The following is a 24,097-nucleotide window of genomic DNA, read 5'->3' on the forward strand; positions in this document are numbered from 1 at the left end:
GTCTTTCCTAAAAGCAAAGTGGCGTGAAGTGAACTTTCAAAAAGCAGGGGATACCTGTACACACAAACAACTTGGTATAATGCCTGGCACTTAGTAAATGCTCAATAAATAGTCATGCTATTATTATTACTCCAGCACAGGTAAAGGGTCCGACTCTGCCGTCTCAGAGAAATGCAGTGAAAGGGCACTGTGCTGAGAGTCAGAAGACCTGGGTCTGTTTCCAGTACAGCACTGACCTGCTGTGGGAACTTAGGGGGGAAAAAACACCTTTCTTTAGGCTTCTGGGCCTTTCTATCCCTATCCCAGGGCCTTGACTCATATGTCACTTCCTCTTGTACGACTTTCATGTCTCCTCTCTTTGGGTCAAAGCTCTGGATTCCTGGCCTTCACCAAGATATAATTTTACCTTTATTTGTGATTATTTTATTAATATCTACATCTCCCCCTTCCCATTCTGTAAGCACCCTGATGGCAGGCCTCATATTGTGCCTAACACGGTGTCAGCACAAAGGAGTATTAATACATACTTGTCCAATTAATGAACACAAAAATGAATACCTATATCTTTTCCCAACCTTTAAGCCTTCCATTTAGGTCTGATTTAGCATATTCTTGGAGTCAGAGGCACCTTGAGAGCACTAACCTTCCTACCCTCCACCCCACCACCCAGGATATGCATCTTTTCTGCAGCATCCCTGACCAGGGACTTCCAACAGTCACTTACATACCTCCTGTGATGGTGAGCTCACTCTGTTTTTCATGACAAGCCATTTCCTGAGCACTTTAGAGAGCACTTTATTATGGGCACAGAAATCTTTGTGCCTGCAGCTTTCTTTCTCAGGTCCTAGGTCTTCCCTGTCCCATTCCCCACACTTGGACCTTCAATTCTCACTCCAGGTCTCCTCTTCTTCCAGTCTGAGCAGTCCCAGTTACATCAGATCAGAGAGTAGAGCCTAGTTCTCCTTTCTCTGTACCTTTCCAGTTTCTCACTGACCCCCTGAAAGATTTTACAAGACGTCTGAGTAAAATTTCACCAACACATCCAACTTCCTGACACAGGAAAGGGGCTTTCCCTGCTGACGCTGCCCTGTGCTCATCTAAGTCAGCCACAACCCAGGCAGCTCCCTCTCCCCTCTCCAAGAGCAGCCTTCATTTTGTTGCATAAACTTGGGCACAGCCTCTTCCTTTCTAGACCTCAGTGTTTTCATCTGTACAGTGGAAGGAGTCCCTCTGAGCAGAAAGTGGAGCCCTGGGCCTACTGTCCCTGCCCTGTATCCATCAGAGCCCCAGAAGATTAAGATCCTGATTGGGGCCAGCTTCATGGGTGGGTCACCTGTGCAGTCACATGGGGCCCAGTGTTTAGAAGGGCCCCATGATTGGTTGAACACTCTGCTGCTGCTATCTTGAAATTCTTAATAATTTTTTAATGAGGGCTCTCACATTGTCATTTTGTGCCTGGGCCCTGTCAATGGTGTGCTGATCGGGACACATCTGTCTAGCCTGACCTGCCCCAGTGTGGTGACTCAAGGGAGAGACAGGGTGAATAAATAAGAACCTGACTCTTTCTGTCTACTTCTGGGGCCACATGTCCCTGCACATTTGGGGGACTCCCAAAAATGTCAGAGGATCAAACCCCATAGGGGGCTTCTGAGCAACTCCTTGGCACTGAGCCTCTTGTGGGGAAGGAACCCATCTTCCCCAGACTTTCTGACCCAGAGCCCTGTCCTTCATGAATTCTTCCTCAGATCCCTCAACCTTGCTCCCCACTCCCAGTTCACTCCTGGCCGCTCAACTGTCTACCCGCCCCCTCCACTTGGGTTGCTGTGAAATATTTGCCAGTCTTTAATTGGGGGGGGGGGGTGCTAGATTACACCCAAGAATTTGTGTTCATTTTGTTAGATGTGACAATTGGCATATTATGTAAGAAAATGTCCACGTGTTTTAGAGATGCAGGCTGAAGTATGTGGGGGTAAAATGACATGATGTTTAAAATTTGTTTTAAAATACTTCAGCAAAAAAAGAAGGGGAGGCGATGAAAGAAATCTTGATAGTGGTTGAAGCTGGGTGATGGGTATATAGCAGTTCACTCTACCATTCTACTTTTGTGTGTATTTAAAACCTCTCATTAAAATAAAGGGGGCAGGGGATCGCCAAGAGAACTGTGAGAAGTTCCTTAGAATGTCCCCCAAGATGTCCCTACCCCACCCCTTAAGAACTCGTGTATGTGCATATGTGCATTTTCCGGGTAAAAACATCCCCAGCTTTCATCGGAGACTCAGAAGGGTCGTGACCCTTGCCCCCAAAAGATTAAGAACACCGCTACCTTGCAGACAGGAGCCCCGTTTGAAGTCAGGTTGCCCTCTCCCCTCAAGCTGGTCCCTGTGGGGTGTGCCACCGGCCTGGTGTGGCTGTGTGACGCTGGCCTGGGGCCCCCTGCAGCCCCTGGGCCCCTTTTCTCACGGGGAGACGAGGCTTTGCGCCGCTGGGCCACTGGCCCTCGGGAGCTCCTACACCTAGCGCGCCTCCACGCTCGCCCGGGATGCGCCCTCCGCGTCCCCACCTCTCCAGGCCCCGACCAGTCCACCTCCCGCTTGGGGTGGCAATTTGTCTCCTTTTGAACCCCCCGCCCCCGACGGGTTTCCCCCTTTGATTCGCGGCCCCGAGGCTCCCCCCGCTTTGAAATGCAAACCCGCCTGGGCCGGGGCCTTGGGCGGCCCGGGGCTATAAAAGGCCTGGGTGGGGCGGCCCGGCGGCGGGGCGGCGAGTTCAGGTGAGCTGTTGCTCGCCGGGGCGGCCCGCAGCGGCGGCTCCGGGGCCCAGCATGCGCGGGGGTCCCTGCGGCCACCATGTACGTGGGCTATGTGCTGGACAAGGACTCTCCCGTGTACCCCGGCCCCGCCAGGCCCCCGAGTCTCGGCCTGGGCCCGCAAGCCTACGGGCCCCCGCCCCAACCCCCGGGGCCTCCGCAGTACCCCGACTTCACCGGCTACTCTCATGTGGAGCCGGCCCCCGCGCCCCCTGCGGCCTGGAGCGCGCCCTTTTCTGTGCCCAAGGACGACTGGGCCGCCGCCTATGGCCAGGGCCCCGCGGCCCCGGCTGCCAGCCCAGTCCAGCTGGCATTCGGGCCCCCTCCGGACTTTAGCCAGGTGCCCGCGCCCCCTGGGCCTGGCCCGGGACTCCTGGCACAGCCCCTCGGCGGCCCGGGCGCACCGTCCTCGCCCGGAGCGCAAAGGCGGACCCCCTACGAGTGGATGCGGCGCAGCGTGGCGGCCGGAGGCGGCGGTGGCAGCGGTAAGGACCCCCTCTGGCCCTGCCCTGCGCACGGTCTCCCCGAGCCCGGCAGGTGCTAGGGCGAAGCCCCGGCCGCCCCCGTCTGACCTCTGCCCTGGCCCAGCTTAGGTTCCTGGAGCAGGGCCCCCCGGACCACCCTCGCCCTGGGGGTCAGTTCCCTCAGCTTCCCCTTCTGAATCCCAGCCCGAGTAAGCACAACCTGTCTGTCTGTCTGTCTGTCTAGATAGGGAAACTGAGCCCGGAGAAGTGAAGATTCCCACGCGGTTAGGCGGCAAGGTCCGGACTAGAACGCTATCCCCAGACTTTTATCCCCGGGCTCCTTTAGCAGCACGGGCCCAGATCATCACAGGCCTCAGAGGCTGCAAATCTGCCGCCGAAGGGATGGTGCCCTGATTGTAGGAACTCAGCCAGGTCACTTTCCTTTACAGGTCGCCCCCCCCCCCATTCCAACAGTGAAGAGGTTGGTGGTTCATATCATTTGGACTAAAAAAGAGCCCTCTTTGGTTAGAGTGGCGGGCAGGGGGCTTCCTACCTTTCCATCCCAAGGCCCTTCCTGAACTCTTGACCCTGGGGGCGGGGAAAGCAGGAGCAGTTGGGAAGGTGGCTGCTGTTTGGCTCCTGAGCCTGTGAACCTCCTGCCCCCAGGCAGGCCTCTCTGATCCACCCTCTTCAAAGGCAGGGGAGGGGGCAGGACAAAGGCCCAGCTTTAATGAGGGGCGGCCTGACCTCCTTTATAGGTCCCCCCTTTGTCATGTAACAGGCTGCGCCTTGGCTCGGTAGTGACTCCTGTTGGCCGGAAAGTGAACAGGATACCCCATTGTCCTGACTGTGTTGGGCCTGTCCTGACAAAGGCCACCTGGCCTGGTGGGCGGGAAGTTAGCCTGCCCACCCTTTGATGTCCAGCCCCTCCTCCCCTTCCCCCAGCTGTGAGCTAGCCTGAGACTTCCCCTCCTCCTCTCTCTCTTCACCCCCATGTCTCCACACACGCCCAGCTCACCCAGGGGGCAGATTCTGGGGAGGGCTTGGTCAGTAGCTACAAGTCTGGCTGTAATCGGACCACCTTCTTGGGAGTCTCAGGGACCCAGAACCTCTTAAGGGACTTATGGCCCGGATGTGCCCCTTGTTTCTGTGACTTTGGCTAAATTATGACAGCTAACATGTAATAGAACACTTACTAACAGACCAAGCACTGGCCTAAGATCTTGCATGTGTTAACTCATTTAATTCTTACCACATTATAGTATGTACTGTTATCACCCCCAGTGTTAAGATGAAGAAATGATGCCATAGAGAGGTTAAATACTTTCACGAAGCTGTATAACCAATAAATGGTGAGGCTGGGACTTGAAATCTGGCAGACTGGCCCCCAAGCAAACCTGTGAGCTAATTCTCTAGCTTCTCTTAAACCAGTCATCTTTCCTGGGTTTCACTTTTACCATCTGTGACATAAAATGGAAGGGTCCTCATAACTTTGTTTGAGGGACAAAAGGACCCCTTTGAAAAATGTGATGGAAAGTACAAATCTTCTCCCTAGAAAAGAGTGTTGCCTAATTCGACAGACAATTTCAGGAGTTCTAGAGGCCCCAGAAGCTTTATCCATAAGCCCCAGTTGAGAACCCTGCTTTAGATTATATGAGAGAAGGTGTCTGGGGCCACTGACCCTGGGGCCTGCAGTTCCCTGTCTGTTCCCTGGAAAAGGAAGCCCGCTTTTCCTGCTCCTCTATTCCAGTTGTGGCTTCCTGCTGATCGGATGACTTTGGAGATGGATGGGGAGGTTCCCTAGGGGCGGGACTTGGAGAAAGGCCATCACTGTGTGAGGCAGAGAGGGTGGGCTAGTGGGGGTCAGAGGACTGGAGAGGCCTGGGGGATGTCAGACAAATCCCTTCTCTCTGGGCACAGGAGCTGCAGCCCAACTCAGCCTCTGGTCTCAAAAGCCATTTGGACACTTGTTCCCAGGCAGAAAAAGGGCCTAGAAGAACTCTGCCCAAATGCAAAGACCTTTCTCCCTTTACTCCCAGAGAGTAAAAGGAAGGGCTAAGGGTGATGTGGGGGCTCCCAAGGAAAGTGGCTGCCCCCAGGAATCAGAAAGACCCATCCTGCCCAGGAGGCAGGAGCCTTGGCCTTCTGAAAGCTAGAAGCTGCTGCCTGTCTGCCTGGGGGCATCTGACTCTGACCAATGCTCCTGAGATGCGGGCAGAGTTGGGTGGGGTTACAGACCCTCCCTGAGAGAGGCCAAGTCCTTCCCCTATTTGGCCTCAGTTTCTCCTTCTGGGCAGTGAAGGTACAGGGTCTCTCAGGAGTATTTCCTGTGTCAATGCTATTGTGTCAGATGGCAGAGGGAAGGTCAGCACACGTCACTTCGCCCCTTTGGCTCAATTCCCTGCAAATGTTGCTCCTGGTCGCTAGCTCTTATGGTATCATTTTTGGCCAGGCCATTTCTCCTCCCTCTTGAGCCTCTAGCATTCTGTAATATCTGAACTGGACAATTAGAGACCAGCCATACAGATGGGGCACTGAAGCCCAGAGACTGGAAGGAATGTTCTAGTTTCACACAAGTGGAAGCTGGACTACAATAGATGTTGAATGAGTCAGTTAAAATTTTTTCCAAAGGTTTTCCATCATTTTTTAAGGCAAGATCTACACTCCTTCTTGAGGGCTCTGAGACTGTAGAGCATCAATGCCTGGTCCCTGCCTGCCTTCCTGACCTCAACCCAGGCCACTTTCCCCTCAACCACCAAATTCTAGTTTTCTTTCAGTTTTTTCAGACATGCCATGTCTTACTGCAGATCTTGTGCCTGTGTTGTTCCCTCTTCCCAGAAACCTCTCTCCTTGACTCTTTGCAGGCCTATCTCCTTCTCACCCTTCAGGTCTCATCTTAACGCTCACCGCCTTAGAGATGTCCTCCATGATTTTTCAAGGAAGGCTCCCCCTATACCCATCAATAACCCTTGCCATGTTTTTTAGAGCACTAACCCTGATTGCAATTTATTCACTATTGATGTGTTTGTGTGTGGTCTGTTCCCCCACCCACCCACCAAGGTAAACGCCTCTGAGGTCCCGAGCCACGTCTATTTGACCTGTCACTACATTCCCAACATCCAGCTCAGTGTATGGCATTTAGCAGGTGCTCAATACGTTTTGTTGAATGAATGAATGAATGAATGAATGAATGAATGAATGAATGAATGAACAGGGCAAGTGTGAGATCTTGGCTTTGACACAGGTTTCTGAGGTCCCAACCCTGGAGATGGGACCCATGACTCTCCAGGCCAGCTGCTCATGCCAATGGCTGCTCCTCTCTCCCCACTGGGATAGTGAGGTACCATCCTCACCTGGGGAACTGGCATAGCTCTGGCTGGGACTGAGCCCCTGGCTTTGTTCTCAGGAGGGGGCAGTGGAAATGGGGAAGAGGCTGCTAGCCTTCATTCCACAATCAAAATATTAAACAGTTCCAAGTGATTACCGTCACTTGACTGAGGCCAGTAGGAAATGACTACAAGGGGTTTTATTTCTTTGCCTTCCCCCTTTGCATCTATAAACACCAGCGTTTTCATTAAGACCGTCCTAAATTATCCTTCTGTCAAAGGTTTAGCAGCCGGTTCTTGTGAATAAACACAGCTTCACAAGTGAATGGCCCATTAGGGTGGCTGAGGTCCCCCACAACTAAGGAGATGTTCACTCCGATTATGAGACTGCTGCAGCAGGGTTTAGATCTTGGTCCAACCTCTTTAGCTTCAGATGGAGAAACTGAGGCCCGTGGAGGGATGACCCTCCCTCTCCTCACCACATTCCAGACCCTCTCCCTTAGCCCATTGGCACAGCCATCAACCTGGCCTCTTACCTTCAGCCTTTCTCTCTGATGCCCCAGCTGTCTTCTAAACCATTATCAGATTTATCTATTCAAGGCACATCTCCTGCTCCCCACTGCCATGGAATTGCCATTTCATTTTATGCCATTTCGTTGCTCTAAAATCCAGCCCCATTTCTATGGCATTCAGAACCCTCTTGAGAACTGGCCCCCAACCCACTATTGAAGCCACTCTCCCACTAGTTTACCTAGATACAGAGATGCTTACTTGCAGCAGTTAAGGTCTGGGTCTTAACTGTAATTGTATTTCTGTTAGAAGCTGCGTTAGCATCAGGAAAGTTAATTTGGATCATTGCTCTGAGCCTCAGCTTCTTCCACTGTAACACTGGGATAACAATAGGATTGCACCTTGAAGCAATGGTACCTAGATCCCTCAGCCTGGCACAGTAGGTGCTCAGGGCATCGGTACCTGTGACCATCTCCTCTGGTCCTTAGCAGGTGTGCTCAAGCACATACCTCATACCCTGACTCTCCAGTCTAGGCCCCTCTACCTGAACTACTCTCCCTTTCCTCTTCTATTTTTTCACTAGTTCAAATGCTGCTCCTTCTCCAGGGCCGCCTCCTCTAGCAAACCCTCCTTGGTTCCTCCTTCCCAGCACTGTATCAGGCCCTTGTATTAACAACATTTACCACTGACTGTGTTTATCCCTATCATCTACCATCTGTTAGCCACTAAAGAACCAGTCCTAATCAGTTCCACCCTTCTCACCATTCCTTGCCCATAGTAGGAGCTCATGATAAAGCTGATAACTGTGGTCTTGGCTGGGTCCTTACCATGTGCCAGGCACTGTGCCAAGAACTTTGCATGAGTGATATCACGAGCCTCAAAACAACCCTAAGAGGTGTGAGGATCTATATTAGCCTCATTTTACAGATAAAGTTAAGGAGGCTTTGAGAGGGTAAGGTAGTTTCTCAAACTCACACAGCTGGGACATGGCAGCACCGGGTGCCAAGCCAGACACTACAGCCCAGGGAGCACCTATCAAATAAAGCAACACCCTGGGCGCAGGAGCCCCAGCCCCCGTTTCCCATGTGCTTCCCAGCCCAGGTAGGGAAAAAGGAGGCCAGTCTGGGAAGAGCTATAAGAGGCTGGAGGGGGAGGGTGGGCACAGCAGGGGCCAGGCTGTTTAAAACTGGCTCTCAAGGCAGAAGCTCCATGTGACACCTCATCTCTCAGATGTAGCTGGGAAGGAGAATGACCCAGTTAGAAGGTGGCAGAAGGCTGTTTTTGGTGGAGTGTTTCCTTCCCCCCACTCCTCGTTTTGACAGATACTGCTGCTGAGAGCCAAGGGAGTCATTCCGAAGGTCCAAAACGTCTTTGTTAGCAACAGTGTCTGGCTTGTCAGGAGGAAGTTATCTTAATGGGCTGGCCCCTCAGGTTTCTGTCCTAGAGCTCCTGGGATCTGGAAACAATTGCATCTGGAGTCAGGTCCATCATGGTGTTAACATGCTAAACCTTCTCTCCAAACTCACCTCTTAAGTTTGTAAGGGGGCTCTAGATCCCTCTGCATTGACAGAGGGAGCAGGTGTTAGTGAAAGCCGGGACTGATGCTCTAGGCTCAGCACCCTCCAGTGACTTCCCTTTGCTCTTGAAATCAAATCCAAGCCCCTTACCTCAGGGCTCAGCTCTGCTAGCCTCCAGCCTCATTATGTGCCTCTCTCATTCATTCATTCATTCAGGCAGGCAGGCCTGTGGGCAATAATAGTGTCCAAGGGTCTCTTTGGTGCCAAACATTTTTCTAGGTGCTGGGGATTCCATCCAGAACAAGGCAGCCAGTGTCCTCTCAGGGAGCTGGCCCTGTCTGGCCCTGACTCTGCCATTTTCTGCGTCGGGGCCTTTGTAGATGCCGTTCTCCCTTCCTAGAATAATCTTCCCTTTCGGTAACATGGAAACCTCCTTCTCTGCCTTTAGGTCTTGGCTTAAATGTTGCCTCCTCCAAGAGACCTCGCCCAAGCTAAATACAGTATGCCTCCCCACCCCCGCCGCTGAACCCAGCTCTCATGCCTATGCCTGCTCTCCTCCACACTAAGCACAATTTGTAATTATTTCATTTGTTTGTTTTCATCAGTGCCGTCCCCCAGTGAAAGAGGGGAATGAACTATTTAACAAATACGTACCGCGCATCTACCAGGGTAATAATATGAACTAGCATCTATTGAGTGCTCAGCATTTTTTCAAATGCAGGTATTTCTGACCCGGGAACAGCACATTTCTGCATTAGATTAGTGGCTTTGACGATGGCTGTGGGAGTGGTGGAGCTGGACAGATGGATGTCTTTTGGAAGTTGAGCGGACCAGCTGATGGATTGGATGTGGGGAGTTGAGAAGTGCCAGCAAGGCTTTTGGCCCGAGTGGCTAAAGGATGGGGCCTGTTTTCTCAGATTAGGAAGACCAGGACAGGAAGTTTGTGTTTTGGATTCAACAAGATCCAGCAAGCACTCGCCGTGTGCCAGCCGCTGTTACAGGACTGGGCGAGCCAGGTGGCATGGTGCGTGCCCTCATGGAGCGTCCAAGGAGCCAGGCACTGAGGGGAGGGGATTTGCCAAGGTCACACAGAGCTGGAAAAGGGCAGGGTTGTCCAACAGAACTTTCTGTGATTCTGAACCTGCTCTATAGCTGTGCTGTCTGGTGTGCTAGCAACTAGCTGTGTCTTTCGAGCTTTCTAGCCGTTTGAAATATGGCTAATGTGACTAAAGACCTGAATTGTAATTCTATTTAATTAATTTAAATATAAATAGCCACATGTGGCTAGTAGCTGTCATATGGGACAGTGCAGGAAAGTCCTTCTCAAGAGTTCTGAGAGGTAATCCACTCCAGATGGGCTCAGTAGTCTCCATCGTGGAATCTCCTGCCTCTTCCATCTCGAAGTCATCTTCATCTTCATCATAATTATTCATAATGACCTTGTTAAGTAGTTTGTCATATCTAATCTCCACAACTACCGTGTCTAAGGAGGAATTCATGTCCCCACTTTACAGATGAATGAACTGGGATTCAAAGAGGCTCAGTGACTTGCCTGGGTTCACACCGCTGGCATGTGGCCGGGCTGGGTGAGAGCCATCGGTCTGTCCTCTTTGCTGCTTCTCAGAGCCAGGTCAGGCTGTAGACCTCCAGGAAGAAGGTGGGGCAGGGGATGGCCCTCAGGTGGCCTGGGAGGAGGAGGGTGCGGTGCTGACTGAGCACTGTAACTAGGAAGGACAGTGACAGTGGAGGGGTAGGGAGAAGCTGACCTGGGGCTGGTCAGGACATTTCCCCCTACCCCATACCAGCCTCACCCCTGCTCCAGGGCCTGAATAAGGAGCTGGGATAGAGCATCCTGGGACCACAAATCAGCAGGAACGAGGACCCAATAGAAAGCCTCATGGCCCAGGGGAGACATCCGTCTCTCCAGATCAGGACCGGCCAGATCAGGGCTGCCACAGCAGAGGTCCCACTCTCTGGCAGCACAGATGAGGAAAGAGACCCAAACTGAGCATCTCATGCGCAGCCGGTGGCCCAGCCAGATCTCCCCATGCCGGGCCAGCGTTCTTTGCCCTGCTGCTCCCCATCAGGCGGCATTCCTCCCTCTCCCGGGGGAGCCCTCCAACATCCGCTTCTACAAATAGCTCAGTTCTCCTTGTCTCTCCATAGCTCTTTGCCCTTTAGAAAATGCTTTCACATCCATCCTGTTCCCCAGGGGGAAGGAAAGCCCAAAGAAGCTCAGCCACTTGTCAACCCCTTCAGCTAAGGGTGGTCAGACGTGGGTCAGGTCTCTGCCTCCAGCAAGGTCTGGGGACTCGTCCCCTGGGTACCAGGCTTTCCCCCAAATCTCAGTACAGTGGAAAAGCTGCTAGGATCCGGGCCTCTCCCGAAGCACAGCCACCTTGGGGCTGCCCCACGCCCTGCCACCTTTGCAGCCCTCTTATATATGTTATCTGGGTAACGCCTCACGTGTTTTATATTAAAGTTATTTGCATGTTCAACATATTTGCACTTCTTTCCTCCTAACTCTTCACCAGTGAAATACACCTCTTTCCTTCCCCAATCCATTTTCAGGACTCCTTGCTGTGGGATTCTGTGGCCACCCTGTTCCTTCCTCCTTCCCTGAGCTCCCTCCTGCTAACAGCCCCAGAGCTTGCATTTCTCTTTGTCTTCCCCAGACCAGCACTACAGACAGGGGTCACTCCCCAGTGCCTCCTGCCCACATGTGTCTGAGGCACGTGGCTGGAGGATCTGCAGGCCAGGCCCTCCCTGTGGGGGCTGCCCAGGTGGTAGACAGGGAGGGGGTGGGGGTATCTGGTCCTTATGGGAGGGCTCAGAGCTGCACAGAACTTCAGAATTTACAGGACCCTCAAAGCTGACACCCCAATCCTTTCCTGATGTACAGGAGAAACTGAGGCCCAGAAAGGAGAAGGGACTTATTCAAGGCCACACAGGTGGCACAGAACTGGGATGAGGCCCTACTGACTCCAGCTGGTGGTTCAGGATCCCCCAGCGGGCTTGTTAAAGATGGCAGGGGGATCAGGATGCAGTAGATCTGGGGTAGAGCTTGTGTGTGTTGGGGGAATTTTGATGCACAGCCAGGGCTGGACCACACAGTGAGGGGTGACAGAGGGTCCAGGGCTGGATTTGTGTCCCAGGCTCTGAGAGCCGGAACTGGCAGTGTCGTCCCTCAGGGCCACAAACCCAGCAGGAAGAAGGCAAAGGAAGTGCTGACCCGGAGTCCACTTGATTTCCCTGGAGCCACCCAGCCAGCCCTAGAGGCAGAGGCTGAACTCTGTCCTTGCCTGGCCCAGGCTGGATGCGGAGGCCCCGCAGAAGGCTGTGTGGCTCCTGACCCCCGTCCTCCAGCTGGGCAGCCTCCCTATCTAGACTCTCAGACAGGGAAATCGGTCTTAGAATTCTTTCAGCAACAATAACAAACACAATCACAGAATCAACAAACATCGGGAGCTTTGCGTTTCCAAGTTGGAAAGGACCTTATAAATAAACAGTCTCGTCTAACACACCACCCATTTCACAATCATTTCCCAACATTCCTGCCATATGGTTGTCCTGCCACTATTGGAAATGAATGAGACCTACCCTTCCCCACACACCTATTACACCCAGGGACTGTGCTAGGCATCATCCATCCATCGCAAGTGATGCCCTGGACACCCATGATTGGCTGGTTACGGGAGAACTTACACTTTTTGATAGTGCTGGTGCTGTTTCTGAGGCTGGACAGGCCTGGGTTTAAATCCCACCTGCCAGATGTGTGGACCTCTGTGAGCCTCAGTTTCCCCACTTATAAAATAGGGATAACAGTTGTACAACTTCATAGGTTGTTGCAAGGTGTACACAAAGTGCCTGACACATAGACATGTTGGCCCTTGTTAGAATAATAATTACTCCCAGTTTATAGATAAAGAAAATAAGGCTGGATCACCCAGTCAGTGAGAAACTGTACTGTACAACCGCATGTCAGGGTTGCCTGAGAGCTATTCAGCTATCAAATCCCTGAGCCCTATTTCAACCCTGCTGAATCTGAATTTCTGGGCTAGAATCTGTGCTTTTTAAAAAGCTCCCCAGCCAGTTCTGAGGCTGCTGGTCAGGCGTTTGGAACCATTAGCCTGCAGCTTCTAGGGCCTCTGCTGTGAGCACTTTAGGGGATGGGGAATTTGCTTTCTCCACGCAGGCTGGTGCACATGGGTGGCCATTCCTCCAGTCCCAAAGCCAGAGCAAAGAAAGCCTCCCACTTGGGTGAGTTACCCAAGGCCTTCCCCCATGCTCGCCCCTAAAGAGCTAGAGAGCTCTCCACCCTCCCCCTACTCACTCACATTGGCATCTGGCCCAGAGGGCTATTTATTGGGTGCCTGGGAGCAGTGGCCCCCATCAGACACCTGTTACAGGCGCCTGGACTTCCCCTTCAGCCCCAGCATCCCAGGAACCTGTAAATCATTGATCCCGGGCCCTCTCCCTGCCCCACCACTCTCATGCACCTCCCTGCCCCCTCTTTCCTGGGTTCCAGGGTGGCACAGGTGCTCACAGGCGGGGGAAGGGAGGATGGCTCCAGACATTCAGGAGTTCTGGCCCAGAGCTGTGACTGGAGCCCAGGGCTCCTGACTGTCATTAAAAACACAAGCTCACATCTGCACATGGTAAAAATTTAAACATCCCTAAAACTCCATTCTACCTGTGGCTCCCCAGTTCTCTCTCCAGAGGCAGCTCCTACCAATGGCTTCTTGTATATTCTTTCAGAAAGAGCTCTGTGGGTGTGCAAACATATGATTGTGTATATGTGACTGTGTATCCCCCCATTTTTATACAAAAAAAATAGTAACATATTATTCACAACACTCAGTGTCTTGCTTTTTTTTTTTTTTACTTAACAAAATATCTTGGGCATTGCTCCATATTGGTCCATACGGAGCTTCACCATTTCTTTTGAATGATTGCATAAAGCTCGTCTCCATGGATGTATCATCTTTTATTTAAAATGTTCCCTACTTGTAGGCATGCACATTGTTTTTAATCTTATGCCGTTTCAAACAGCTACAGCTTCGGACATTTCTCTGTGGGATCAGTTCCTGGAGGTGGGATGAGTGGATAAGGGGTATGTGCATGTTCAACGAGGCTAGACATCACCTACCTGAGCTCCTGTGGGATTCCCTGGTTCCTGGACCACACAGTGTGATAGCAAACATTTTGTTCTTTGGCAGAGCCATTTTCTTAGCAATAAAACTGTGTATGTTTGAGCAGCTCTATCAATAGAAGTTGGCCAGTAGGTTCCTGAGCCCACCAGCCCCTCTCCTGGGCCCAGATGGAGAATGGGGGATGGGGAAGACCGGGTCTGTGGGTTGGGTCTTCACTGGTGGCCTTGCTAGAGCAGAGAGGACTAATTACGCAGCTAGAGCCCTACCTCCCACCTAGTCCTGTGCCCACCCCCCATCCCCCCCGACCCCAGCTCTGGGAAGAGCTGGATTAGAGGTCTGGACACCTGAGCCCGCCCAGGACACCTGAGCCCAGGTTCATACCACTCACTACCAGGCAGAATAGCCCTCAGCAAGGGCCCCTTTCTAAGCTTGAATTTCCTCCATCTATGAAATGGGTGTGATGGATCTCTGCTTGCTCATGCGAAAGGATGGGAGTGAGAGCTGGGTGCCTGGGGGGCCAGGTAGCTTCATAATCACTGCTTAGAATCTCAGGCTATGAGTCTTCTGGACCCTCTGGCTGCAGCCCAGGGCTCTCAGGGGCCTGCCCTCACTATGGGCTGACCCCTCCCTTCCCAGGAGCACAAGTAGATGGGTGGTCTGCTCTTTGAGCTTCTGCTTCCAAAGCTTAGGGTGGGGGGGGTTCCACGGTGGGTTCTGCAGACCCTAAACCTGGTGAGTGACGAGTCGTGAATGAGAATGGGGAGTGAGAGCTCTAGGCCAGGTGACATGGTCTTGGGTGAGTCCGTGACTGCCAGGGGCTTCAGTGACCCTGACTACACAGGGAGGCTGGATCAGGAGGACTCACCAGGCCTCTCTTATTTGGATCTCTGGCAGCTCTATAATCATCCTGAACCTCGGTCTCTTCTTTTATAAAATGGGAGGAGAGTAAACTCCCATGACCCCTTCTGGGTTTAGCCCGGCGAGCCCAGTGGGCTGTGGACTCAGAGCTCCACGGGGATCTGGTGGTGGTGGCATTAGGCAGAGCTGTTTTTGAGCTGGGGTTGAATATTCTAGGCCAAGGAGGGGCTCCATCTGGACCAAAGCCTTAGCAGCCACTCCCTTGTCCCTTTCCCGGGCCAAGCTGGCTGCCGGCCGAGGCTGTCCCATGCTGCACTGGGCAGTGAGCTGAGGGCAGTGGATGTGGGAGCGTCCAGTGCGGTTCCGCTGCTCTGGCAAGAAACCCAGGGAAAAGAGCCCAGGAACATCTGTTGTCTCCCATTCTCCACAAAACCATTTGGCTCTTGAGGAGCCCAGTGCTGTCCTGCCAAGCAGCGTGGGCTTGGTGGAGGGGGTGGGGGGGATAGTCAAGACAGGGGTGCTGATGGACAGGCCATGCCAGAGCTGTGTGTGACCCAGACAGAGGTGAAGGCTAGGCTGTTGGGGGGGCGCCTGGGTGAGGCAGGAGGGGATGGATGGTTATTCAGAGACCCATCAACCCCTGGTGGGATGCATGTGTGGGTCTGAAAGTGCTTGTCTGTGCCTCCTATTTATAGCTGTTTGCTCAGCTTCTTACAAAGAAAACTCGTGTTTAGTCAGGCCCCCACACCAGCCCAGGCCAAGCATGATTCTTAATATTCTCTCCAGACAGACCTCTGATCCCAGCCCCAAAGCAGCCCTGACATTAACCCCAGTCAGTCCTCCGATCCAGTTCCTGGCCCCAGGCTGAGCCCCATGTAGAAGCCAAACCACCGCCTTCTCTCTCCTGGGCTATTGCAGGTCTCTCTGTGCTTCCTGCTACCTCTTGCCAATCTGGTCTCCATGTAGCAGCTGGAGACATATTAAAACATACATCAGACCTCGTGTCTCCTCTGCTCAGAACCCTGCAATGGCTTCCATCCCAGATAGAGGAAAACCCAGAGTCCTTTCAATGGCCAGTAAGGCTCTGGGCAACCTATGCCTCTCCCCTTGCTCAGTGCACTCAAGCCACACCTCACTGTTTCTCACACATGTCAGATGTCAGGCATGGTCCTGCCTCAGGGCCTTTGCACTTGCTGTTCCCTCTGCCCGGAGCCCTGAATTTTTTTTAGTTTTGCTCTTACTGGTGTACCCCGGTACCTGGCTCACAGCAGGAGCTCAGTAAGTATTTGTGGACTGAGTAGTCACCCTGCTCTGTGTCCAGGCACAGGTAGAACGGTGGATGACTCCAGGCAGACCAGCCCCTATCCACTGTGCAACCCTAGACCAGGGCTTGGTGTCCAGGGCTAGGGCCTCTTGAGGTAACTTCCAGGTCCTCAAGGGTCACCAGCAGCCACATTCGACAGGAATCGAGGTGCCATACAGCCCAGGACAGTTCAGCAGACTTTCGCCCTGTCTTCAGTGGCTCTTCCCTGCTCTCTGCTGCACAGGAGAAAGGAACAGCTGCCATCATTAGTCTCAATCTGCCCTTGCCTGCCAGGTGTCCCTCCATGTCATTGGTGTTCGTACCTGTGGTCTGAGGACCCTGAATCTGAACCACCTGGGGAACTTATTAAATATACAGATTGCACCTGTGGTCTGAGGACCCTGAATCTGAACCACCTGGGGAACTTATTAAATATACAGATTGCACCCCCCAGGCTTTCTGACTCACATGATCAGGGATGCCATGGAAGCTACTTTCCACAGGCTCCTGGAGTTTCTGTCCTGTAGCCAAATCTGGAAGCTGTGGAGTTAAAGCTGGATGAGCTGGTGATCAGAGTAGGGCTCTGGACCAGGAGACCCGGATTGAAAGCTCAATGTCACCAGCAGCTTGCTGCATAACCCTAAGAAAGTTACTTCCTCTCTCTGTGCCTCAGTGCCTCCCCAAATGGGCACGAAGCAGTGCTTGCCTCTCAGGAAGTCTCCAAGACTGAGCCTGGGAGGAATGATTATCCCCCCAGGACTAGGCTTATCCCCTCCCCACCTCAGGGTCCTTCTACAGAGGGCTGGTGGCCCTGCCTGGGCCTTTTGCAAGTTCCCCCTCCCCACTCACCTCCCCTCCCCTCCTGGCCCCTCTGCTTCTCAGGTAAGACCCGGACCAAGGACAAGTACCGCGTGGTCTACACCGACCACCAGCGCCTAGAGCTGGAAAAGGAGTTCCACTACAGCCGTTATATCACCATCCGGCGGAAATCAGAGCTGGCCGCCAACCTGGGGCTTACTGAACGGCAGGTGTGTGGGTCCCCCCACCTCAGCCACAAGAGCAGCACTGGAAGTCTGGCTTCCAAGCTGCCAGGCAGATTAGGGAGCTCAGTCAAGGGAGGAGAACAGAAAGGTTGAGCCTCCTGGCCATGGGCACACAGCACAGAAAAAACTGAGCTACTGCCAAATCCTCTCCTGCCCCAACAAAACCCAATATTCTTAACCCCCAATAGGGAGATAGCAGATCTGATTAGCTATAGGCCACAGCTGGCTATGATCAGTGCTGTTTAAATCCAGAGGAGGGAGAAGTCACAGGCAGAACAGGGAAGGCTTCCTGGATGAGGGGTGTTAGAGCGAGGCCTTGGGAGGTGGGGAAGAAGGTTACAGGAGAAGTTGTCGTTAGAGTAGGGGAGCGTGTTGTGGAGAGGAGAATGCGTTCAGGGTCCATGTGTTCATGGCCTGGGTGGCTGGGGCAGGAGGGAGGCCACAAACGACACATCAGGAAATAAGAGCTCAGCTGTCCTCCCTCTCTTCCTCTCACTGTCGTCGGGTCTCTGCGCCACCCACTTCTCTCTTCCAACCCCAGGTGAAGATCTGGTTCCAAAACCGGCGGGCAAAGGAGCGCAAAGTGAACAAGAAGAAGCAGCAGCAGCAGCAGCCCCCGCAGCCCCCGCAGCCGCCACCGCCAACCCATGAGGTCACCCCCACCGCAGCCGGGCCGCCCTTGGGGGGCCTGTGCCCCAGATCTGCCAGCCTCCTGGGCGCCTCCTCCCCAATGCCTGTCAAGGAGGAGTATCTGCCTTAGCCCCCTGCCCAGCCTTATGGGCTAGGGGTCTGGGGACTGAGATGCTGGGAATGTGGCTCCCGTCGGGGCCACGGAGGCCTGGTCTAAGTTGCAGTCCTGCCACTGACCTTGGACAAGTCCACCCACCCAGCCCGCGTGTGCCCTTGGCCTCTCTGTGCAGTGAGCTCTTTGGATGGGACATTTTCCTTTTCTAGGCCTCGGGAATAAAGGAGCCCAGGGTGGGAGGGCTCAATCCCCAGAGGGCTGAGTAAGGGAGCCAAGATGAGTCCCCAGTCCCCAACTCCTTTTCCATAGGTTCAAGGGTAGAAGGCTGCTAGGGGGACTAGACGACCGTGGAGAAGGGAGATGGAGCTGAGGGAGGATGGGATGCTTACAGACCATGACCTGTGGGGAGGACTGTGGTCAGCTCACGCCTGCCTGGTCCTGCAGCCTCACCTCTACCTGCCCCCATCCAGACATGCCCCAAACCTCTCCAGGCTGATGCAGAGCAAAAGCCCACAGGACTGGGCCTGAGAGGCTCTGATGACTGATCCCTCTGGGTCGCAGAGTCATATCCCCTCACTATCATTCGCAATGGGCCTCCCAGTGGGGGGTCGGGGGGCCTGGAGGGGGGCAGAGAAGCAGAGTCCACCCTGCCAAGTTCCTCCTCACCAGGCTGTCCCTCAGGGCCCAGGCCCCAGTGGGCCCTTGGAGGACTTTCTCTGGACCAAGCAGAGCTCACAGCTGGGCAAGTGTTGTACATAGAGTGGAATCTCTTGGATACAGCTTCAAGAATAAATTTTTTTCTCTTTTTACAGATGTATAAAAATCATTATACATGGCATTAAAGGAAAATGTTAAGCATAAATCATCCTCACCCCTTCCTAACAATTGCATAATCCCTTTCCATCTCTGTGGGCCTACAACAAGGTCATCTTTAAAATGCATTTGAACGGTTAAAACACAACATTGTTAGAATAAGTCTATGAGACTAAAATTTTAAGTCCATTTTCTAAGCAGAATCTCAGACTCAATATATCAGTCTTTTGAATTTTTCAAATACTTTCAACTCAGGATTTTACAATATTCATTGGTACCCCATGTGCCAGGCATGGCTGGGCCCCGTGAATGCACAGTCCTCACCCCCCAGAAGTTCCCAGTCTGAGCCGTGCTCTGGGCACTAGGGAGCAGAGCATTCAGGGGCTCTCAGCTTCTCCTGGAGGATCCGGAAGGCTTCCTGGAGGACGTGAGGTTTGAACTGATGCCTAAAGGACTAGTGGGTGCTGACAAGAAGGAAAGATTGATAATAAAGAATATGAGCAGTATGAACTTAACAGATAAGTTTTAAAAACTCCTGAGAAAAGCTGCTGTTCTCAACTCGCTTTCAGAGGTGGCCAGGAGTCTGCTACCTGGAGGGCTCCAGTGCCAGCTGCCTGCCCCTCTGTTTACTGTTCTGGGAGGTGGCCCAGCCATAAAAAGTGTGCACAGCCTGCCCTTTGCTCCCGGGGCACATGACAACAGTGCATGAGGTGGATCCCTCCTGCACACAACCCCCTGAAGAGCAGCAGGCATTCCTCTCCTCCTGGTGGTGGCCTGGGAGATGTGGCTTCGCTGAGGGTGGTGGGCATCTGAAGCACAGGAACCAGATGGTACCAGGGAAAGGACCGGGGTTCCAGGAGCAGAAGACGGTTGGTGGGAGGGTGGCTGGCAGTGAGTAAATATAGTTTTCTGATCATCAAAAACATTTGCTGTGTGACCCGGGGTAACTGCTTCCCCTTTCTGGACCTCGTTTCCCCATCTGTAAAACTGGGGAGCTAGTTTACCAAAAAGAAATGGCTCTGTCAAGTAAGTCTGGAAAGTCCTACAGACTCAACCCTTCTGGGAGAGTCACGGTGGCGCATCAACACCCAAAGGCTCTGACAAGTCCCACAGCAAACACACCCCTTGCATCTTCTCTAATCCAGCATTCCCCGTGCTTCACTACCCAGGAGCCCCCTACTAGCGCCTACCAGCACCCCACTGGACAACCCTCACTCTGGAGTGTGGGGGTTCTGTGGGCTGGATGGTCACACTTCAGCTGTGATTCAGTGTTTAGTAACAGGTTTTGTTGTCAGATGGCCTGGGCTCTTGCCTAACTACTTCTAAGCTGTGAGACTTCAAGCAAGTTACTTAGCTTCTCTGAGCCTCTGCCTCCTCATTTGTCAAATGAGGAGGGAAAATGCTCTCTCCTCTCTCAGAACTGTGTTTAGCACAGGGCCCAGCACACAGTAAGTTCTGGGTTTCAGCCACCTGCTCATAGAGCTGCTGCATCCTCTGTGACAGGCTAACAGGCCTGACTGATGTTTTAACTACCCCACCCCCAATGCTGAGGACAGATGGTGGCTGGGAAGATCTGAGGCAGGACCAGCCTGTCCCCAGCTACCGGAAGGCCTTCCTGGCAGGAGGTCAGTGGCCAGGCCTGGCAGGCTGGATGAGCTGCAGCTGCTGCCCACATGGGAGGTCAGGGCTTGGGTGGGGCTCACAGGTTGGGTTGGCGATCACCTGTCAAGTGGTAAGATTGCTGTGAAAAAGAAAACTTATCTAAAACAACTTCCAAGCAGTGCCATGGGCTGGCTTGTGAGGTAGTGAGTTCCCTGTCACCTGGAGAGTTCCATCAGAGGCTGAGTGTTGTAAGATTCAGAAAAGGGAACCCTCTATCCTGTTAGACCCCAGTGCTAAGAGATGTTCCAGCTTTCCTATCAGCTGCTTCTGCTTTGCATATAGAGATTTTAAGCTTCCCCCTGCTGGTTGGCAGGTTCTGCATTCATACTGGAGACCTGGGGTCCAGACAAAAGTTAGATCTGGCTTAACATGGCCCCTGAAGTCCCTGGGCCTGGTCATGGCCTCTACGGAACCAGAAACATGCCCATCAGCACCATGTTTTGCATATAATTTCCCCTCTAGACCCTTAATGCCATGCCGAGAACCTCAGTCTCACAGAGACCATCACTGATTGCAGAGAGATTGGTATGGGCTGAGCAGAGGGCCACAGCTCAGGGTTGGGAATGGAGTGTTCTCACACAGGAGGTCTCCAGCAGCCCGGTGTGTGTGTATGTGTGTGACAGGTTACAATGAAGGGACAGAAGACTGTGGGGCTCCAGGGAAACCAGCCTGGCTCTGGGTGGCTGAGAGGCCCAGCCAGCGGGATGCAGAGCCCGGGGGCACAGCAGGCCTAGGACAGGGCAACTTTGAAGGCAAGCCTGTCCTAGCAAGGCTGCTCCGGAATCATTTCCTTGGAATCACACCAGATGGGCTAGCAGTCTGGATCCTCATTTCTCACAGTCACCACTTGCCGGTGTAACAAACACATGCTCTATAGCTATAAAGTCTGAACATTAAAGCAAATTAAAAATGTTTATTTATATGCATTTAAAAATATCTCCCTATATAATAACGGGAAGTACATTTTCCTCTAACACTTTCCTTAAATTAGCACACATCTCCATTTCACTTTTGATGTGAGACCAGAATAGAGAGAGGAGGGAAGGGGGAGAGGAGACAGACTAAGTATTCAGTGGCTTGAATTCCTAAGTATTTTGCCAGTAGTACATTCTCAGAGGGATGGAGGGAAGGGACGGTGGTGGTAGCAATTGTCTAACATGTTGGTAGCTGAATTCGTGGTCAGTCGTATGATCATAAAACTGGGGCTTCAGTGGGTAGATTGACTTATGTGGACCGTGTCTTCCAATGTTGGGGTTTTGTTTGTTTTATAAAGTACAGATTTTTTTCAACAAAGGCTGTGGTGGTAAAGAGAGGACGGCAGAAAGGTGTGATCTGAGGGCACAGCCTGGGTGGAGTCAGACCCCTAGAGTCCAGGCCTGACCCTGCCTCTACTCCACAGAGTGATTTTGCAAAGTCCTACCTCTTCTGGGCCTCAGTTTCCCCATCTGAAATGTGTGGGCCTAGACCCATTTGCACCCAGTGACTACTGCTGATGTTCAGTGGTTACCCCATGACGCGTTTGCTTCAGAAAGGCTAAAACCCCAGCCCTGTTCCTTCCCCCTCCCCCAGGGCTGGCTCCTTCCAGGGCTGGGGCTGGGGGGAGCAGGTGCTGCTGGGAAGGGGCCATTAAGAGACTCTAGAGCTAATGCTTTAATTCTATTCCCTGTTCTTGTGGTTCTCTGTGCCTTCCATAGGGTCTAATGAAACTCCAGTGGGAGGGGGTGGTTCAGCAAAGCTGCCTCCTGTCCTATAAGAAATGTGACAGGCCCCAGGGGTGGGCCTTGGCTGGGCTTCCTTGGAATCCCCAGGCACCTCCCATGACCCTCTTGCGTTATCTCCAAAGCCTAGAGATTCAGTGTTCTGTGTGACATCACTCCTCTGACAGTGTCCTCAGGGGCCAAATGGAGATGCACAAACCTGGCCTACCAGGCTGTTAGAAAGAATTAAAAATTAGATATTGGATATGAGTTCATCTAATGCACACAGTAGGGCTCGATGAATGTTCCTTCCCTTCACATTCATGTCCAAGGGGCCCTTCCTCCTGGGTCTGGAGAGCCCCTGGCATGCCCTGTGAGGCCAGGTTTCAAGGAAAGAGCAGCTGGGTGGAACCTGGGGAGGAGAAGTGGGCTGGGCATGGACCAGGCCAGGCCTTTAATCCAAGCTTTTGCTCTGACTTAAACCCTTTCCACCTCCTACCAGGCTCCAGGGTGTAAGCAGCAGCACCTGTCTTCACTCTCCTCAAAGGCCTCCCATGTTGGCTAATGGTAGGGTGACCCCATGAAATAGTACCTAAGCAGGGACACTTTTAAGAGTGAAAGGGGCACAATTTGTAATATATATGCTGGGTTCACTAGCAAATACTGGTTCAGTCCCACAAACGAATGCATATAATCACTCTAGCTAATAATTTCCCACCCTAGCCCAGGCTCACTGGACCCTCGCAGCACTCTAAGTCAGCGATTGCAACCGGTGTGCCACAGGAATTTTACAAACATGTACTACCTGACTCTTTAGTCAGGGGCACTGACCTCTTTTCCCTTAGATTGTCAAATTAAAAAAATGAAAACAGCCAGCACAATAGTCGTCCAGTGTAAAGGAATAAAAAATATTCCTATTTTTTGTCAGATGGCAAAAAATATATTTTTGGTGTGCCACAGAATTTTAGTAATTAGTTTATGTGTGCCATGAGATGAAAAAAGTTGAAAATCACTGCTTTAAGAGGTCAGCCAGGCAAGGGCTGGTTGATGGCCCATTTGACAGATGTGCAATCATAACATTCCCAAGTTCATACTGCTGGTGGACCTCCAGGAGCCCAGGTGCTCATGATCTAAGTCACAAATGATCAGAACAACACAGTTGAGTTTGTCCCTTCTCCCCACCCAAACCTCCCTGTTTCACTTTCATCCCATGGGAAAAAGGAGTGTTCAGGATCACCACTGGCCTGGAAGGTTCTCGAGGCCTGACTGTCACTGGTGTCATTCACTAGCTCTGTGACCTTTAGTGAGTAACTGAAACTCTCTGTGCTTCAGTTTCCTCATTTGTAAAATAGGGATCATACCCTCTGCCTCTCTAGGTTACTGTGTTGAGGAACTAAGACCTAGCCCAGCATCTGGCACATTTTAGATGCTCAATAAATATTGGTGGATTTTTCTTCTGTTGGCAGGAGTGGGCAACCGACAGTTCGTCAATAAATGTTAACTGAGTCCCTACTATGTGCCTGGCCCCATGCTAAATGTTTTCCATGCACTATCTCCCTGAATCCCTCACGTCCTTACAAAGGAAATAAGATTCTTATCCCCATTTTCCAGATGAAGTGGCGGTGCAGGGAGGTTAAGCAACGTGGGCAAGGTCACACAGCCCAGAAGAGGAGGCACGGGGATGCTGGAACCCGCGACTGGCTGTTAGTGTCCACAGGCATAGCCTGTCTCCCTAATCGTCCAGTTGAGGAAAGAGAGGCCCAGAGAGGGCAGGTTACTTGCTCAAGGTCACACAGGACACTGTGACCTAGGCCTCCAGACCTCCAAGGATTTCTGTCGCAGACCCCCCTCCTTACGCGGTTGGCCCCTCCAATCGCAGCTCTGCGCGAGGGGGCGTGCATCCCCCCATCCCTACCCCTCCGCGGTCTGTCGGTCTGGGTGTCTACGCGGGCGCAGCCGAGCACCCCTCCCCAGCCTCCGGCCCTGCGTAGAGAGAGGCAGGCGTTTACAGCGCCGGCCCGCGCCCCACACCCGCAGCCGACAGACGGCAGCGCCTGCGCTCGCCCCCCCTACAGCCGGTGCGCGGGAGCCGCCGGGGCAAAGGCGCGGTGCCGGCCAGCGGCACATCTCCTGTTCTCTCGCTCGCTCTCTGCGCTGAAGGGGAGCCAGGCCGGCAAGTCCCAGCATCTTGCCCTCCAAG

The 24,097-nt window shown here is 52.8% G+C and overlaps 1 protein-coding gene across 1 annotated transcript; it reads left to right on the forward strand.

Moving 5' to 3' along the window:
• The first annotated feature begins 2,846 nt into the window (after positions 1-2,846).
• On the forward strand, positions 2,847-17,740 carry CDX1 (caudal type homeobox 1). Its single transcript, XM_016210641.2, has 3 exons — positions 2,847-3,291; positions 16,820-16,965; positions 17,522-17,740. Exons 1-3 carry the CDS (start codon positions 2,847-2,849, stop codon positions 17,738-17,740), a joined length of 810 nt encoding a protein of 269 aa, XP_016066127.2.
• Positions 17,741-24,097: the final 6,357 nt, after the last annotated feature.

Source organism: Miniopterus natalensis, chromosome 4 (assembly GCF_054644295.1).
Source record: "Miniopterus natalensis isolate mMinNat1 chromosome 4, mMinNat1.hap1, whole genome shotgun sequence".
Classification (NCBI taxonomy): domain Eukaryota; kingdom Metazoa; phylum Chordata; class Mammalia; order Chiroptera; family Miniopteridae; genus Miniopterus; species Miniopterus natalensis.